The following is a 19,372-nucleotide window of genomic DNA, read 5'->3' on the forward strand; positions in this document are numbered from 1 at the left end:
GTCGCCGCTCTCGTCGACGGTACACGATCGGATCAACTCGCGAAAAATCGTAATCGCGAGATCGTTAGAATAATATGCCGAAGGTGCAGGATGTGTGTCTTTTTTGCATCTCCATCACGCTCTCCTCAAGTGAATCAACAAAGATGTTTCTGACTGAATCAGCAAAAGGAGTATTTCGCCGATAGTCAGTCATATACAATGGATTTTCAGTAAAAAAATATTCCCACTCTATCTTACTTCTCAGTGACTTTGGTCAGTGGAAGTAAAATTTCACTGGAAAATCTATAGTATGCAAATTCGTTATGTACACTAAGAAGAAACATTTAGAAAATAGAAAAATATTTATTGGTACGTTTATTCAATGATACGTTTATTTATACTAATATATACATTTTCTCGTTGAGAAAATATTTCCCTAGAATCATTGTTTTTCATGAAAGCGATTATTCTATCCAAACGAAAAATTTTGGATACAGGTAAATATTGGTATCCATCAAATAAATATTTTTTACTTCTCAGATATTTTTTCTCTAAGTATATACTTTGTGCTAAATTCAACTTTTTACATTTATGGCAATGAAATTAATGGCTTCCGTCCGGTTTGCGTGCAATGCACACTATTTGTCATTGTGTTTGCAAATTACATCAATAATAGGAACAGTCGCTACTATTAATTGATCCTTTCAGCGAAATTTTACTGATTACAGTGTTATACTTATAACTGAGCCACCAGTTATAAATATAGCATTTCAGTGAAAAATACACTGATTGTACTTCCAAAAGTTAGTCGCATCTTGGGTTGTTTAAAAATCTTAGGTTATATTAAAGAAAGAAAAAAAAAGACTGAACGATTCTATGTGTGTTGCAGAGATCTTAAAATGGAGAACATCGTACTGCAGGACGAGCGCAAGGAACAGATCAAGATAGTGGGTGAGAGGCAGATGCATACACACACACACACACACACGTGTGCACGATGTATCTTGCATGGGACGCGAAAGAAACGTTACGGCCGTGGCGATTGCCATTACAATCGCCATCGATCGAGCCGCGTAGATTAGCGTGCACACCGCGAAAATCGCGGCTATAATACGCCCGCTCGCGTGACGTCCGAGATTTTCGAGCGTGAAATCAGATCCGCTCGAGTCCGACAAAAATTCGCATAAAAAATTGCGCCCGCGATAAAATTGGCCGCAACTCGTATAATTACGCCGGAACATAATGCCCTGTTATTTTTAATATTCCCCTCTCCCCTCGACCGCCGCTGCATGGCACTCAAGCCCCGATCACAATGCAGATATTTTGCAAAAAGCAGCGAACGCCAATGCGGAACACTTGGCGGTCTTGTACTTCGAGTACACGAAAAAAGTTAGCTACGGCAGCAAGAATCTACACGTGGCAACTAAATTTCGATGTAACATATTGATACCTAAAAATATAGCTGCTAGTAAGCGCATATCTGCATTGAGAGAAAAGAAATCTAAAGAATAAAAAATATTTACTCAGTAGGTACACCATGTGTGTGATAGCATATTTACTTATTTTAATATATAAAATATTTTTCAGATAAGAAAATACAACATTTTCTCAAAAGTTTTTCGTGAAAGCAATTATTATATTCTATTTAAATAAAAGAATTTAGATATGATAGATGTGATATTAGTGTTCACAACACCGAATAAATTTTTTACTTTTTAGATGCTTTTTCTTTCAGCTATGTTGCTATGAAACCGATGCAGTGGCAAGAGTAGCAAAAGTTTCAGTTGCTGCAGCAAATTTTCAACGAACACATTTTCAACAAACTATGATTAACCGTGGCAGTAAAATCTTTTTTTGTCGCGCACACAAATCTCCCGTGATTTCTGATAAAATTGAAATAAAAATCGTAGGGACGTGACGTCGACGTCATGCTTGCCGATTTCTCACCGCGCGGAATATTATTCTATAAATTCATAATGAATAATCCATTATGCATCGGGATCTTTCCGATCGAAATTGACTGCCACGGTGGCAGCGCGACTGAAACTTTCAACAGCGATCGAGAGATCTCGGGAATCTTTTCTTTGAGAGCACTCACCCCGGTTCGATGACAGACGTATTTCTTGCAGATTTCGGCCTCAGCAACATTTACTCCAGCGAAAATCCTCTACAAACGCACTGCGGCTCCCCGGAATACGCGGCCCCCGAGCTCTTCGTCGTAGGCAAACGATACGGTCCGGAGGTAGATTTGTGGAGTCTGTAAGTAGCGCGATCGCCGAGCTCAAGTCGCCGAAATACACACAAAACACTAGTTCACTATTCACTAATTAACACACTAAGGTCCGTATTAATAGTCATTACTTAAAACTTACTTCAGATAAGATACTCAGATTTTAATTTAGAGTTAGATCTGAGTTTCTCAGCTAAATTGCGATTGCAAATGTAATTTCACATGTGTGATATAATTCAAATAAAAAACTCTCATCTAACTCTAAATTCAGATTTGAATATTTCATGTAAAATGAATTTCAAGTAACGACTATTAATACGAACCTAAATCATTAACGCGAGCCAATAGCAATATCCTTGTTTCGATTCGACTTTGTTTTAATACCACCAATTCTTATGTGTACGAACAGTCGTTAATTATAGTCATTAGCGTATTGGCAGTCACTTCGCCAGACAATTTTTTAAGACAAGAAACACGCTTTGCAGTGGAGTCGTTTTGTACGGAATGATCACCGGCCGATTGCCGTTCGTCTGTCCTCGCGACGAGTGGACATCGTCGGAGAAACGTCGACGAAGGCTGATGGTCCAGATCAACAAAGGCCTGACGTCGACGCAGGAGAAGACTATGTGTCAGACGTCGACCGAATGCAAAAATCTGATAAACCATCTACTCATACCGATAGCTCACGAGAGGATCACCGTCCGAGAGATCCTCGAGCATCCGTGGATCCTCGCGCCGTCGAAGCGTAACTTCCCTACTCGCTTCGAGAAGGATCTCAACGCGTCCGATCGTATCGCGGTAACGTACACAGACTAGTTGCGGCAGTCATCTCGCCCAGCCGCGCAATTCCGCACGACGCTTTTTCATGATAAACACACAAGCCGAGGACCGCGACTGTGTGGAGCGCGCGAGAGTGTAAACATCAAGGCTGACGCGCGCGAGTTTCGTGTTTACAAAGTTTTTCACCTGCTAGCCGAGGGAAACTCCGTCGTCGATGTGTTGTTGATATAATTCTGTTACCGATGTTAGCTGCGTTCGGCATTGTAAATCGAAGATATCGGATTGCATAGAAATGAAAAAGATACGAGATCTCATATCTCTCTCACTTCTGTGCATTTTAGAGGTAAAAGAGCAATCCGACGTCTTCGATTTACAATGCTGAACGCAGCTATTATCGAATTTCCATGCGTTAACGAATCTACGCGACTCTTTTCTTACTTTTTACATTCAATGGCCTGCCCGCCTTGTTATACACCGAATTTTTAAGTTTACGACCGCACACTTTGCGGTATTTCGGCCTGCCTTAAAATATGCGTCAATTAGTAACGCTATACGAAATGCCGCGCGAGGTGATTGCATCGCCGATTATTGCAGGTAGTGAACGAGATCGCGACGGCCGTGCGAACGACCGCGGCTACTGTCGAGACTGAAATAATGAGACGAAAATACGGGGAAATCGGCGGCATGTATAATATAAAGTAAGAGGAATTTTGACTGTAACCGACGCGAGGGAGATGAGACTTGAATTTTACGGCCAAGTTCTTCTTAGCGCTACAGTTACTCGTATCTAGAGATATACTTATATTTTGTCGTCTTTTTATCTATCTATACCTCCAATTCTAACATTCATGATTATATTTAATATCATCATTTATTAGATATAGAGATAGTAATAGATATGTATTTATTATTATACTTAATATTATATATCTGTGTGAATTAATTTACTTTCACGCACAGAGTTCACAAGTTGCATCAAACAGCTGCTGCCGTTGCAGCTTGCGAATTAGCACCACGACTTCTCCGAAGTTCCACATGCCAAACTAGAGACGCGTCATCGACGAGCGTAACTATCAGGTATGCTAATTAAATGCACAAGGCGTAATTTAGATAAGAGTTCTGCGAGGAATAATTCCCAAAGAATTTCTCGAGAAACCATGAGTCGCGGAAACGCAAACACCTGCTTTAAAAACGAACAAAGTTCAGCGAAATAGCTAAGCAGAATTGTGTAATTATCATGATATTTTCCCGTTACGACTTTTTCTTTCGGTGCAGAACGACGAGAGGTAATTTCCGAAACGGTACATCCAGAAATTCTTACGATGCCGATCGCGTAGCCGTCATGCGACACGGCCAGGTGCAAGATCGATCGGTCAAGAAATCCTCATTACACGGCTCCACGACATGGAACTGGCGATGCCGCTCCGGAAACGGAAATCACTCTTCCGAGGAGCAAAGAAATTCCGTAAAATTTCGCCTTCCCTTATCATCTCTCCGATCTCGACGATTACGATCATAATGATCGTGCAAATTTCCCGCAACAAGTTAATTGTTAATTTCTCGTGCGTGTGTGTGCTTTTTTCAGAGGAATCGTTGCGACGTGTCTACCGTGAACGCGTCCTTATCGCCCCAACAATATCGTGCACCGCAAATTATGAAAATTCAGGACAAGATCTTGGAGCAACGATTACACAGGTATCCTCTCGAGGAAACAAAAAATAAGATATTTATGCATGCACGGATGCAGTAAACAAGCTGATTTTTTTATTAACAGGGATAAAACTCAGCCGAAAAATGCCAGATCACATACTGATTCCAAAAGAGCAGCAAGAGGCGAAGAGATTTCGAGAACTTTCCAAGTCGATCGCGATATAATACCCCCGACTTTACGAGCGAATTCACGAATTAGTAGTGAAAGCGTGCCTGCGTCGCGAGTTGGAGTAAGTATTCGAGTGAGGCGCTTAAAGAAATGTGTCGCTTAAAGAAATAATCGCGAAAAATCGTTTAATTCGGCATTTAATTCGACGAGTGCTCCTTTTTTAACACTTCTACGATATATTTATCATATATTTTCTTATATATTTATTGTATGTATTATTTTATATGTATATATATATATATATATATATATATATATATATATATATATATATATATATATTTTTTATATATATTTGTATATATATTTTTTATATATATATTTGTATATATTTTTTTTTTATATATTTTATCATATATTTTTTCAGGAAATCCACAAGAAGGTACTTAATGCACCCTCATGGCGATTTCGAGTTGGAAGTGCAAGAATAAGAAGAGATACGTGAAACTTAGAAAGTTTTTCAAACAATTGAATATTACTGCGACGTTTGTATTTTCTGACGAATACTATTCTCGTTGAGATGCGTATGTTTATCGAAACAGTCGGAAATTAACTTCGTTAAATTGCGCGTTTATCTATCGTTAATTAAAAGATACTAATTACACATCTCTGTATTAGGATGAAATTATTTTCATTAAAAATTTGTCTTGCATTGTGTTTTATACACGTATTAATATCTAATAAATAGTCTATCTATATAATTAATAAAGAGATATCAAGCTTAAATAGATGATGATAAACTTTAATCACTGATTAGATATAATCGGAATATTAATGTATTCCGGTGCGTACTTTGCCTTTAGTGGCCACATTATCCTGTAATGTTGAAGAAATATATATCTTCCCAGTAAACACAAAGTATTATCTATATTACAATGTCAGTTCAATCATATAGTATATTATGTACTTTGTTATATAACAAAGTAACAGTTATGTAATATACCATATGATTGAGCTGACATTGTAACACTTTATGTTTACTGGATTCGTTTTGATACTAATTAATAGCATTGTTTAATTGTAGCTACTGTGGAACTTCACTTCATGAAAAAGCAAATTGTTTTTTGTGAAATTTCATTTCGTGAAAGGACGAAACAATGTGATAACAATATGTTTAAATAATTACATACTATGAAGCTACTTTGTGTATATAAACGCATTGGACGACATTAATGTATTCGATTGTAAAATTTAGAAATGAATATAAACAATCTTTAATAAATACTTATTGAAAAATTTTCAACAAATATTTATTGAAAAATTTTAATGAATATAATAGCGAATTTGGTCATCCGCACTACACTGGGTCAATGCATATTGAAGACTGTTACACTTAAAACAATCATTTAAATAAGAAAGAATATAAGCATTTTGAATTATTAAATTATTAAATTCACTATAAAAAAAGATAAATATTGAATACAGTCGTTTTCTCGAAGAAAGTTCACGCTTACTAAAGAAAAACTTAGAAAACCCGATGATAACTAAAAAATATTACCGACTATAGGAATTACCGACCGTGACAATTACCGACTGCGTGGCATGTAAGAATTCTGTTATAGCCTCTGTTATGTTGGTACTTACTAACTTCTGCTCCGCCGGATAGAATGTGCATCCGAGTTCCAATCTTCAACGACAAACGCGCAATATTTTCTGGACGATATTTCGCGTGCGAGATCCTTTAGGAGATCAAAATATATGTCGCGAAGCTCAACGATCAAGCTCTGTACAAGCTCATAATCCGACGAACGACTGTTACTGTACTCAACAATTTCGACAGCGAGATATTCACTTCCGACGGTTATCCGACAATATTTTGCCACGCACACGCGCGAGACTTACTTTCGACACTCTTAGAAATGATACGCGCGCGAGATCTGTCTTGGATGAATTCAAATCTCGAGAAATACGGAGAGGTTTCCCGACGCCGACCGTTCCACCGCGGCTATCCTACAATTACATGAATATCGCGACGATTGAATTTCTCGCAGTACCAACGCGCTACAGTAACGCGGCCGACCAATCAGAACGCTCCGTTTAACTTTCGAATTCTCGTATGCGCAGAATACTCAAAATAGCTCTGGCATCCGGAATATTTACGACTTTGCCATAAAAGATACATACAACTTACGGTCGATATTCCCGACGATAATGATTCATATAGGAGACTCCTTCAGCAACTCCAAAACGCAAAGCCCGCAGTCGAGCTCCGAATAGCCATAACCCGATGAACGACTGTACTGTTACTGTACTCGATAATTCCGACAGCGAGATATTCACTTCCGACGGCTATCCAACGATATCTTGCCACACACACGCGCGAGACTTACTTTTGACATACTTTTCGGAGATGATACACACGAGACTTGCCTTGGCTGAATCCAAATCTCGAGAAATACGGAGAGGCTTTCCTACGCCGACCGTACCACCGCGGCCGTCTCATAATTACATAACCCTAAGAGCGGCTACCAGCCTGATTTTAGTAACCACAGCTAAGCGCCTTTTCGAGACGCCATCTAACAAAGTGCGTCTTTACTATGTTCGTTAAGCGCATTTTCGCGAAGGTACCCTAATAGCACAGATGTCCAGGGGACATCCAGAGGACATCCTGAGGACATCCTGAGGACATTATTCGTCCTCAGGACGTCCTTAGGACGTCCTCAGGAGATCTTGTGCTGTCTGGATAACGATAAAATGCGCCTGATTCGTGCCCGTTGTACTTCCGTACAATGAAAGTAAGTTAGAAAAAGAAAGACGTTCAATCGCTCTGTTCTTGTCTCACCACTGATGAGACCGCATAGGCACGAAGCAAACTAGCGGCGATATTATCACAAAACTAGATCATCCCCAAACAACATAATATCTAAAATCGGGACATAAAACGTCTTAAAGATAATCTGTAAGACGCCTTAAAAACATTTATACATAAATCATCTGAAAGAAGTCTTAAAGATGATCGTTAAGGCCCGATGATCTTTTGTCCCGATTTCAGATATTATGTTGTCTGGCTCTCCCATCAGTCTCGTCTTTCTCACGCTACGTTCTGCGTAATTTTGTAAGAAAAAAAGATTTGGAAACTGGACAATATAAAACAATAAATAAGTATATAAGCTTAAACATGCCGCTCATATTTTTTGCTTATTTCTCGGCAACCACAAAAGATATCGATGTGATTCAAATAAAACAAAGTTCTCCACAATTTATCTTGTTAGAATTCAGAGTTTACAATAATACTAATAATACTAATACTATAATAATACTATTAATAACGGTTCGTTAAATAATCCGTGGAAGCGTGCGTACTTTTCAATGTCGCTGACCATTTTAATACCGATTGCATTTTTCGGACATTTCTCGACAACCACTAAAAATATCAAAGTGACTCAAAGGGCATTATCTGCCCCACAATTCATCTTATTTGAATTGGTAATTTACAATAATACGAATAATACCAGAAACTAGAGACCCTATAATAAAAATCTAGCAATCAAAGGAATTCTGGCAAAATTCCTCTAATAGCCAGACACTTATTATAGGGTCTCTACCGGAGACCAAACAATTCGATTCAAATCTCGGCTAAATACCCAGCAAACACAACGTTACATGTAACATATATGTTAGTTATAATTTCCTACTCAACAATATAACTGTTATATAACACGTATGTTATATAACAGTTATATTGTTGAGTAGGAAATTATAACTAACATGTATGTTACATGTAACATTGTGTTTGCTGGGATAGTATAGCGGAGATTCCAAACACATCGGTTCGAATTTCGGCTTAATAATTTAGCGAATGTACAAAACACTTCGGTGGAATCTCGGTTTAATAATTTAGCGGAGTCTCAAAACGTCGGGTCCGAATCTTGGCTTAATAATAATAACTTAATAATTTAGCAGGAAATATTTCGGTTCGAGTCTCGGATTAATAATTTAATATGTTGTCTTTAATTTGTCGAAAATTAATTTGTTGTCTTGTCAACAACAAACGCGTATGCATAAGAAAATATCTCCGAAGAGATATTATGTCGTATATAATACGACATAACAAGTTATAAAGTATATTAATCAACTAGTATATATAAATAATATATAATAGTATATCAAATAGTATATAGAGCATACATTGGGTACATATATAGAGCATAAAAAAAGCATATATAACATATACAAAGCATATAAATATGATATGTTGAAATATATCAGTTTAATATATCATCAAGAAATAATCCGAGAAGGAAGTCTGCCGAGTCAAAATTTCAATTGGCCATTGTTATGCAAAAATGCTTCAATTAAAAAAATTATAAGCTTTTATGAATGGATACTTCATTCACATTTTTTTAATCCAAACAATAAAATCCAAGTCTTACAGATGTTTGAAATGAATTAAGAATCAGTTTTTTTTATTTTTTACCAGTCGCATCTTTTTGCACATTTTTCTAAGGATTGAGCTAGTCAGTACTCTTAAGGAAATGGAAATGCTTGACTCGAACTATTGCGAAAATCTCAAAGCTAAATTCTTTGGTTGGATCATTCTTACGTAACTCCGGCGAATTGCAAATTCCAATTCTTACTTTACTTCCCGTCGGACCCAATGCGATTTACGTCTACGTGCATGCAATCTACGTAAAGTGACGCTTTGTATCTACTATGAGCGTCTAAATTGAGCGCTCACCATTGCGCGTTGTCCCACAGTGTCCAGGGTCCACCAGCCACCCTGTCGTTACATCTGACACTGCAATGGTCCTCGCGTCCCACGTCGCCTGTAATTCACTCCCGACCACGGTAATCTAACGGAGGTTTCACGAAAAAGCCCGTCTCTCCTGGGGAATACACTCCGAGTTGCGAATTGTGTATGAAATATCGTAAATTGCGTCTTCGAAGAAATGTCGGACCTTTCGGATAAACGACGAGTATGTGCGACGAATTCAGCAACGGTCCGATCGAGTTGTAGTATATCGCTTTGATACACACGCGAATCCCTTACGAAGAAAACGAAACCCGCCAGCGAAGGGAACACGCGACGCGAATCTAAGGCCGATCTCGCGAAATTCTTCGACATGTAGGCGCAGTAATCTGTGCGAGATTCTCACGTACGACACGGAGTATCCCTAATGTAACGTTTCGATGGTGCAGTGTAGTAGGCTGCAATATAGCTCCGCAATATTTTTGCGGATAACAGCTCCGCAATACTTTTGAGAAGACAATTCCGCAATATTTTTGCAGATAACAGCTTCGCAATATTTGTACGAAGACAATTCCGCAATGCTTTTGCGGATAACAGTTCCGCAGTATTTCTGCGAAGTTCGCTTTCGACTCTTCCGCAAATACGAACCGGTTAAATTCGCAAATCTATCAAAACATATAATCGCAAACGCGAGCGTGAATGAAAACTATGAAAATTTTCGAGAACTATGAAAATTGCGACGATAGAGATAAAGATTCTATTCAAAATTCACGCGAAAAAAAATATTATCGCCTATATGAGGTGCCTGTTTTGTTCGATGGAACTCGTTGCGCACCACGTAAATAAACAAACAACTGCTCGCATATGATTTGTATACATCGCGTTTTTCGCAAGATATCAATGCTTGCTAGTATTATCTATCGTTCCACGTTAGGAAATTCTAAGCGAAAAATTGAAACGGAAAATTTTCCGACGATCGTGAAATTAATTTCGCGAGTAGTTTAAGTAATCATGTTAGATTACTTCACACAAACGCCGCACGATATTGAATTTTATTTAATAACGAACTCTGTACTTTACGAAATACAATCGCGATGCAAGCTCACGCAAGAGAGAAAACTGAGAAAATTAATGACCGGCGAAAAATCTATCGAGACGGATGATGTGAATGCGCATTTTCTGTGACGCAATCTCTGTGCGTTGGTGCACTGATCGAGATACTTGGAAGATCGCATTCAATAAAACTAAATAATTTTACAAAATTTTGAATTCAGAGCGTATATTCGATACTTTAATGGCATCTGCAAGATAGTGTTACGGTTTAATTAATCAAAATTTTCTTCAATAAAAGTCATTGACCAATCATTAATCTAAGTAGTTAAACAATAAATAAATAAATATACATTGAGAGAAAAATATTTGAAAATTTACCAAATTTATAAAAATGCATTATTATGCAATATTATTATTTGTAAAAGCGATCTTTCAATTGTTTCGAACAGTATGCTTTATTGGACGGCACATACGTACACTACACCACAACAAAGTAAATCGCATTGATTAATAAACATGCATTACATGGAAAGACTTTTTGTCTTTCTGTTACCAATTTTTTTTCTTGTTTGACTTACCGACTCGCCGATCAGGGCAGCCACGTTCTGCTTTCGTTTCTGGAACAGAAAAATGTTTCGTCGATTAGATTCGTACATTGATATTGGTTTGAGTAAAGAAGTTTGCAATATTAAAAAAAATAAACACGCGATATTTTTCACGCTGGGAGAATTTTTCGGAATGCATTCACACTTAGAATATTCCACATTTTTTCTTCTCAACGTTTCAAATAAATGTTTTAATTAGAACAAATCAGCATTTTTCAAGTGGTGATGTTACTCAGGAAAAAATTCTCCCCGCATGTAATTACGATTTAACGCGATCTTTGATTCGATTCAAATTATCTTGATTTCAAGCAAGAGAATTATCAATCTTATTGGATTTATAATTACAAATGCTAATTAGGGAAACTAACCTTCGAACTAACCCCGCTTGGCTCGAGCCGGATCCTCCGGCGCAGCAGCCCCTAAGAGTCGGCTAGTCGTCTGCTTCGTCTCTGCAACAGAAAGCACATTTAATTTAGTATTACATATGACAATGGAGGCATTAAGGAACTTGATTCCAAATTGATCTTGATACGAATTTAAATCAGTGAAACTCACCTTCGCGCCAACTCTGCCACGTCCGAGCAGGATCCTCCAGCGCAGCATCCCCTTAGAGTCGAGTGCTCGTCTCTGAAACAGAAAGCAAATTTAATTTAGTATTAATTAGTTATATAACAATGGAGACATTAAGGAACTCGATTTAAAGCAAGAAAATGTTCAGTTTTGACAAAAAATATTCAGATTTCTAATCACGAATATAAATCAATGAAGCTCACCTTCGAGCCGACTCAGCCAGACCCGAGCCGAATCCTCCGGCGCGGCATCTCCCAGGCATCGCATCCCCTAGAACTGCGTGACTGCATCTTCTCTAATAGATCTCTGTGACAGAAATTTAATTTAATTTAGTATCAGTTAGTAATTTAATAAATTAGTATCAAATAGTTATACGCGACATCAAGACGGTGAAAAGAAATTGTCGTAACGACACGTTCAAGTTCCTTCCCAATGCGCAATAAAAAATAATTAAACGATAGCCGAATAAAGAAGTAATAATACTCGATTAATTAATAGATAATGATAATAATGTCTGATCGACAACCGTATAATAATGTCTAGTAGTATCAATTAAATACAGTATCAATTAATTACACACAACAGCAAGACGAGGTAAGGAAATTGTCGTAACAGCACGCTCGAGTTGCTTCTCAATACGTAATAAAAATAGTTAAATGACAAACGAATAGAGAAATAATAATACTCGAATAATAAATGGATGTTGATAATATTTGATCGGAATTGAGGAACTCGATCGCGACGTTTCTCTATCTAACAAGTAAAAAATAAATGAAACGCGATAATTACCCGCTGCGGTAAAGCCCACAACACTTGCTCACCTGAGAAGTACGCGTTTCAATTCGTGTTAATTATTGTCTTAATTGTGGCAAAATCAAAATACGGTATTAAAAACTGGTGCAAAATAATTTAGAAAATAACGCGGCAACTACGGCGATACGCTCGCCTCGACGGCTAACAGCGTTATGCTCAAGCATGTGCTCGCGCACGCGTGTATATGACGGGCCGTGGGCTCCCCTCCCCTCCGCCGCCCAGCGCCGCTCCCCTCCTCCCGCCGCCCAGCACCGCTCCCCTCCTTCCGCCGCTCAGCGCCGCTCAGTCAGCGCCCGAACGGGTCGGTTTATTTAGCCTTTGTGGAGCCTAAAGTTTTTGTTAGAGCCGTTACCCAGGTATTGTTATTACCGATTCGATCATCGTTATTCTGTTATTATCTACTCGCGGATATTATCACACGATTGTCGACCAGATATTATTATCACTACTATTTAAAATATTCGAATATTATTACTTCTTTATTCGATTATTTAATTTATTTGGTTATTATTTAATTATTGCTATTACGCATAGGAAAGCAACTCGGGCATGCCGTTACGATAATTCTTTTATCTCGTCTTTGTTCAGTTATTATCGTCGTTGCCTAGTTATTGTTATTCATTGTTATTACCGATTATTCGATCATTATTATTCCCTTATTATCCGCGGCTATTATCATACAATTGTCGATCAGATATTATTATAATTATTGTAAAAAAGTAATAATATTCGAATAATAAATGGTAGTGATAATAATACCTGATCGACAATCGTACGATAATATCCGAAAAAGGATAATAACTGAATAACGATGATTAAATGATCGGTAATAACAATAAATAACAATAACTGGGTAACGGCGATAATAACTGAACAAAGACAAGATAAAAAATCGTAACGGCACGCCCGAGTTGTTTTCCTACGCGTAATAGCAATAGTTAAATAATAACCAAAAAAATGAAATAAGAACCGAATAAAGAAGTAATAATACTTGAATATTAAATAGTAGTGATAATAATATCTGCTCCACAATCATGTGATAATATCCGCGAATGAATATTAACTGAATAACGATGATCGAATAATCGGTAATAACAACGAATAATAATAATTGGGCAACGGCGATAATAACTGAACAAAAACGAGGTAAAGAAATCATAACGGCACGCCCGAGTTACTTTTCAATGCATAATAGCAATAATTAAATAATAACCAAATAAAGAAGTAATAATACTCGAATAAATTGATGCTGATAATATTTGATCGGCATTGAGTAACTTGATCGCGACGTTTCTCTATCTAACAAGTAAAAAAGTAAATAAAACGCGGTAATTACTTGTCACGATAAAACCCGCAGCACCTGCTCGCGTGAAAACTGCGCGTCTCAATTATCACCTTAATTATGGGAAAGTTAAAATGTGATATTAAAAATCGGCGTGAAATAATTTAGAAAATAACGCGGCAGCTCCCGATATACTCGTCTCGACGGTTGAAAGTGTTATGGCGTGATGCTCGAGCACGTGCTCGCGTACGCGTGTTTACATGGCCCGGCCGCGCGCCCTCCAAGCGCCACGAGCGAATATTACGACAGTCCGTTTACCTAGCCTTTGTGGAGTCTAGAGTTTATCGTCGCTAGCTCGCTTCGTGCCTACGTCGTGCGGTCCTCTTATCAGTGGTGAGACAAGAATAGAGCGATTGGACATCTGTCCTTTTCTAACTTACTATCATTGTATGGTAGTACAACGGGTACGAACCAGGCGCATTTTATCGTTACCACCGCGAAAATGCGCTTAACGAACGATAGTAAAGGCACACTTTGTTAGATGGCGTCTCGAATATGCGTCTAGCTCTGGCCATTGAAATCAGGCTGGTGCCGCTCTCATGCTTCTCTCTGACATGAAAATCGCGATGATTGAGTTTCTCGCAGTACCGACGCGCTACAATGACGCGACACCAGTCAGAACGCTCCGTTTAACTTTCGAATTCGCGTATGCGCAGAATATTTGAGATAGCTCTGATATCTGGAATATTTAGGACTTTGCCATAAAAATGCATAAAACTTACGATCGACATTCCCGACGATAATGATTCATGTAGGAGACTTTTTCAGTGACTCCAAAACGCGAAGCCCGCGGTCGAGCTCCGAATAGCCACAACCTGATGAACGACGTTACGTACCTGACAATTTCGACAGCGAGTATTCATTTCCGATGGTTATTCGACGAACTCGCGACGCACACGCGCGAGATTTACTTTCGACACTCCTGGAAATGATGCGCGCGCGAGACTCACCTTGGACGAGTCTAAATCACGAGAATTCCAGAGAGACTTCTCGATGCCGAGCGTTTCACCGTGGCCATCCAGAATTACATGAATATCGCGACAATTGAGTTTCTCGAAGTACCGACGCGCTACAGTGAAGCGGCTGACCAATCAGAGGGCTTCGTTTAATTTTCAAATTTGCGTATGCGCAGAATACTCGAGATCGCTCTGGTACTCGGGATATTTATGACTGCTATTAAAAGTGTACAGAACTTACGGTTACGTCGTTGGTTTCCCAATGACGATGATTTGTATACGAGACTCCTTTACTGGCTGCAAAATGCGAAGCTCCATATTCGAGCTTCGAATAATCACAATCCGGTGAACAACTATTGCTGTACGTACTTAACAATCCCGACAGCGAGATGTTCACTTTTGACTATCTAACGATATCTTAGGTTTATTCACACTGCTTGCACCTTTGGCACTTTTATACTTAACATGCGTTGCACACTAGACACGATGCACGAGATCCAATGAGATCTCTTATTTCTAAAGAGAGGTTCAGTATGCAACGGACGTTAAGGGTAAAAGTGTCAAAATTCAGTCATATTTTAAGAGAGAATCTTGCAAATATATAACAAAATACTGTAAAGATTTATGAACAAAAACTCGAGGAATAAATTGTCAGTATATGAAACATAAATTTTAGAATAGTATATCATAATTACTAAGACTCATATTTTGAATCCTCTTTTATCTATAAAAGTGCCTCTAAAAGAGGCTTAGGAGCCATCTGATTGTCTGAGAAGCTACATTTAAGGCACTTTTATCGATAAAAGAGGGTTCAGAATATGGACCTAAGTATATCGTTTTTAGTTTAGACTTTCTATAGAAAACTTTAGTTGAGTGGACGAGCGAGAAAGAGAGAGAGAGAATAACGGAGAGAGAAAAACGGAGAATACGCGCGAAGGATATCACACAAATCGACCAATCAGAAAGAACCACATTGACGTACAGTGATGACGACACCGCTACCGTCAGAGGCGCTCTACGTCATGTGAACGCGTTGCATCTCCATATGATCGTTAAACATGTCAGAGTCCGCTGATGAAAGTGTATCCCAGAAGAGTCGTTGTGAGGAAAGATGTCACCGGCGTGCGCGTACGAGTATTATATTATGCACTGCACAAAAACCTCTCACGTGAATGCTAAGCGGAAGGATGCGACAGACGACGCTATGACACCAAATCGCCTTGTGTCCCTTGTCTTCATCTCCGGGGTCGCAGTTGCTATTATTGGCACACTACTGTTGCAGTATCTGTTTAACTTGTCTACTGATTTTTCAAGTATGTAAAATTTAACATTGATCGCCCTAGTTCTCTCAACATACATTATGCCTATCATTTTTGTTCCGTTATGTCATGAGCAAAAATAAAAGTATCATTTTCTGTGGCATTTCGCAAAAGAGATACAATTTCCTGTGATGTTCTTGTATTCTAAATTTGTCTGCATGCGACCAGGATTAAGAATATTCATTATCTCCATTATTCTTTCCAGAGCAAGAGTTTCGCCATGTATTTATACCGCTTCCTTCAGGTGGTATATCAAACAAGGAATACACCTTTAGTGTTGCATTGGGCAACACAGAACTCGATAAGCTGCAAGTTCAGAATACAGAGACATCAACAACAGAGGCACTGACATCCTTGCATTTAGCTATAGAGATGAAATCATCTGGCAAGCAAAAAAAAGCTATAAAATTGTTTCAACATGCAATGGCATTGGCACCACATCACCCAGATGTTCTAAATCATTATGGAGAATTTCTGGAACATACTCAGAACAATGTGATCAAAGCTAATGAATTTTATGTACGTGCTTTAACTTATGAGCCAAACCATGAAAGTGCTTTAATAAATAGCCAAAGGACAGCTCGAGTAGTTGAGGAACTTGATAGGAGGATGCTCAGACGCATCGATGAAAAGAGGAACACATTGTCCACAATACCTGATCACAATGCTGCATTGATACGCGCCAAGAAGGAAGCTTACTTCCAACATATTTATCACACAGTCGGGATTGAGGGAAATACCATGAATCTAGCACAGACTAGGGCTATAGTAGAAACACGTACTGCAGTTGCTGGGAAAAGTATTGATGAGCATAATGAAATTCTTGGACTGGACGCTGCCATGAAATACATCAATGCAACTTTGGTCAATAGGTAAATTTCCATAACACAATAATTTCAAAGACAATATAAAAGTACAATACAAAAATATTTATTTCACGACAATCACATTATGTACAATTCGGCATCTCCTCTTCTCAATACTCAAGTATATTTGAACTTTTTATTGGAATATTTTTTGTATTAATATATAATATAAATTCAATCAAGGATTTTAGAAACAATTTGTAAGAAAATACTTTGGAAGAAATTAGAGAAAACAAATCACAACACATCATAAGCTGGGCCGGGAATCTATTTCAATCTTGACACGTTACGAATAAATTACGAGTGTTGCAGCGATAATATTAGAGTGATATTAAAAATATTAAAGATATTCTATAAATATTTTTCTATTCATCTTATAGAATGTTTAAATATTAAAAGGAAAATAAGAAGTCCTAAATTTAATATTTAGCTACTGAACACAGTTAACGATAAAATGACTCCGCAGTGTGTTAAAACACATTTATGATGACTTACATACATAATTACTCTCGTGTATAATTACATTTCATTATTTCAGAGTGGGTTCAATTTCAATAAAGGATATATTGGAGATACACAGGCGTGTGTTGGGTCACGTAGATCCTGTTGAAGGCGGTCATTTTCGTAGGACTCAAGTATACGTCGGTGGCCACATACCTCCGGGCCCAGGAGACATACACTACTTGATGGAGGAGTTTGGGATGTGGTTGAATAGCGAGCAAGCTATCAGGTTGCATCCAGTTAAGTGAGTGGATCTCTTATCTTCTTTTCTACTGATATTTTTCTCCGAGATATTTATCAGGGAAATGTTCTTTGTAGATACGCAGCTGTCGCGCACTACAAGCTAGTACATATACATCCATTTGCCGACGGTAACGGCAGAACGTCCCGCTTGCTCATGAACATGATTCTCATGCAAGCTGGATATCCACCCGTTATCATCCACAAGCAACACCGCCACAAGTACTACGAGAACTTGCAAATAGCAAACACAGGAGACATAAAACCGTTTGTAAGATTCATAGCGGAATGCACGGAGCAGACGCTGGACTTGTTCCTGTGGGCGACCAGCGAATTCTCTCGACAGGTTCCCGCTTTGAGTCAAGAGACTCTGTTTATGGAGAGGCATAATACGATAATTCTGGAGGATGAAAATGATATGCTCGAAAACGATTGAGAACAATTGGCGCTCAGCCAAGATCTGAAGTATTTTTGAGACCAAAGAATGTTCGCCTTATACATGTCTCGTGTTATTTTATTTATTAATACTTGTTATCTCTTGAATGAAAGTTCCAAAACAGTTGTATATGCTATACTATATACAATCGCAAAAATCTGGAAATTATTTAAAACTCCTGACTGCGGAACTTTCGACTGATGACATCAGAGGTGAAAAAATATCCGATAAAAATTGTTGCAGAATAAAAAAATATGACCATAAAATGACTTTTGCAATCGATCGGATACATCTGCAAAATAGTCCAAACACTTTTTCTCTAATAATCAATAAATTAAAAAATTAACGTGATACGTTGGATTATTTTACACATTTACTTGATCAATAGCATATATCATTTTATGGATACACCTCTTTATTTCTACGCATATAACAAGAATTTTTAGCGTGTATTTTCTTGTTTCCCTGGCGTCATAAATCAAGATAACCGCGGCCAGGAGTCTTAAGCCGTTGAAATCAAATCGTTGTGCGATATTCAAGTCTATCAGTCAAGTCAGAATTTTAAACATATCTGCTTGTTACTTGTGATTTATGTGAATCTGTTATTACACTTAAAAGCTGCCAATTAATTTTATCGCGTGCCCATGTAAATATAAATCTTCCATTGTGCGTGTGTGATGTACTAAATTAATTTATAATATTTTATAAGTATGTATGCGTAATGAATGCAGAGTAAATGATGAATCATATATGTGAGAAGGCAGTCTTTCTTAATATTAGTTCAAAGTAGTAACATAATTTTTATGCAGCATATAAGTATTAATTTTCTTTCATAATATTAATTTAAAGCAATAACATTTTTTTGCGCATTTACATAAGTATATTATAATTTCCTTTCATAATATTAATTCAAAGCAGAAGCATAACATTTGTTCATGCAACATTATATAAATATCGATCTTCTTTTACATGATTAATTAAAAGCAGTGACAATATTCTTAATGCAATATTGTGTTCGAGTATGTCACTGGCGCATTCATATTTCGTACGTTAAATCTGATTGGTCTGTACAGCGAGTACGCATCGCTCACGTAGCGCTCACATCTCATTGGT

General features: G+C 37.8%; 2 protein-coding genes across 3 annotated transcripts in view; both read left to right on the forward strand.

Moving 5' to 3' along the window:
* Positions 1–6,437, forward strand: part of LOC116842697 (serine/threonine-protein kinase MARK2-like) — a 284,293-nt gene extending 277,856 nt beyond the window's left edge. For both annotated transcript variants that reach the window (XM_032812259.1, XM_032812260.1), the window contains 9 exons: positions 869–930; positions 2,109–2,238; positions 2,695–3,007; positions 3,584–3,687; positions 3,950–4,066; positions 4,265–4,454; positions 4,575–4,684; positions 4,764–4,929; positions 5,236–6,437. In XM_032812259.1, coding sequence (XP_032668150.1) covers positions 869–930; positions 2,109–2,238; positions 2,695–3,007; positions 3,584–3,687; positions 3,950–4,066; positions 4,265–4,454; positions 4,575–4,684; positions 4,764–4,929; positions 5,236–5,313 — 1,270 coding nt within the window. In that variant the 3' untranslated portion in view covers positions 5,314–6,437. The remainder of the gene's footprint in view (positions 1–868; positions 931–2,108; positions 2,239–2,694; positions 3,008–3,583; positions 3,688–3,949; positions 4,067–4,264; positions 4,455–4,574; positions 4,685–4,763; positions 4,930–5,235) is intronic.
* Positions 6,438–15,903: 9,466 nt separating this feature from the next.
* Positions 15,904–19,018, forward strand: LOC116842703 (protein adenylyltransferase Fic). Its single transcript, XM_032812274.1, has 4 exons — positions 15,904–16,210; positions 16,422–17,088; positions 17,621–17,827; positions 17,902–19,018. Exons 1-4 carry the CDS (start codon positions 16,009–16,011, stop codon positions 18,257–18,259), a joined length of 1,434 nt encoding a protein of 477 aa, XP_032668165.1. The 5' UTR covers positions 15,904–16,008; the 3' UTR covers positions 18,260–19,018.
* Positions 19,019–19,372: the final 354 nt, after the last annotated feature.

Source organism: Odontomachus brunneus, unplaced genomic scaffold (genome assembly GCF_010583005.1).
Source record: "Odontomachus brunneus isolate Ranch 3 - 2012 unplaced genomic scaffold, Obru_v1 Obru_scaffold_026, whole genome shotgun sequence".
Lineage (NCBI taxonomy): Eukaryota > Metazoa > Arthropoda > Insecta > Hymenoptera > Formicidae > Odontomachus > Odontomachus brunneus.

What these genes read in the sequence shown, in the direction of transcription:
- LOC116842703 (XM_032812274.1), top strand. Translation starts at nt 16,009, where the DNA reads ATGTCACCGGCGTGCGCGTACGAGTATTATATTATGCACTGCACAAAA. An exon ending in CTTGTCTACTGATTTTTCAA is followed by an intron (nt 16,211 to 16,421) that starts GTATGTAAAATT and finishes TATTCTTTCCAG; the next exon opens with AGCAAGAGTTTCGCCATGTA. An exon ending in ATCAGGTTGCATCCAGTTAA is followed by an intron (nt 17,828 to 17,901) that starts GTGAGTGGATCT and finishes TGTTCTTTGTAG; the next exon opens with ATACGCAGCTGTCGCGCACT.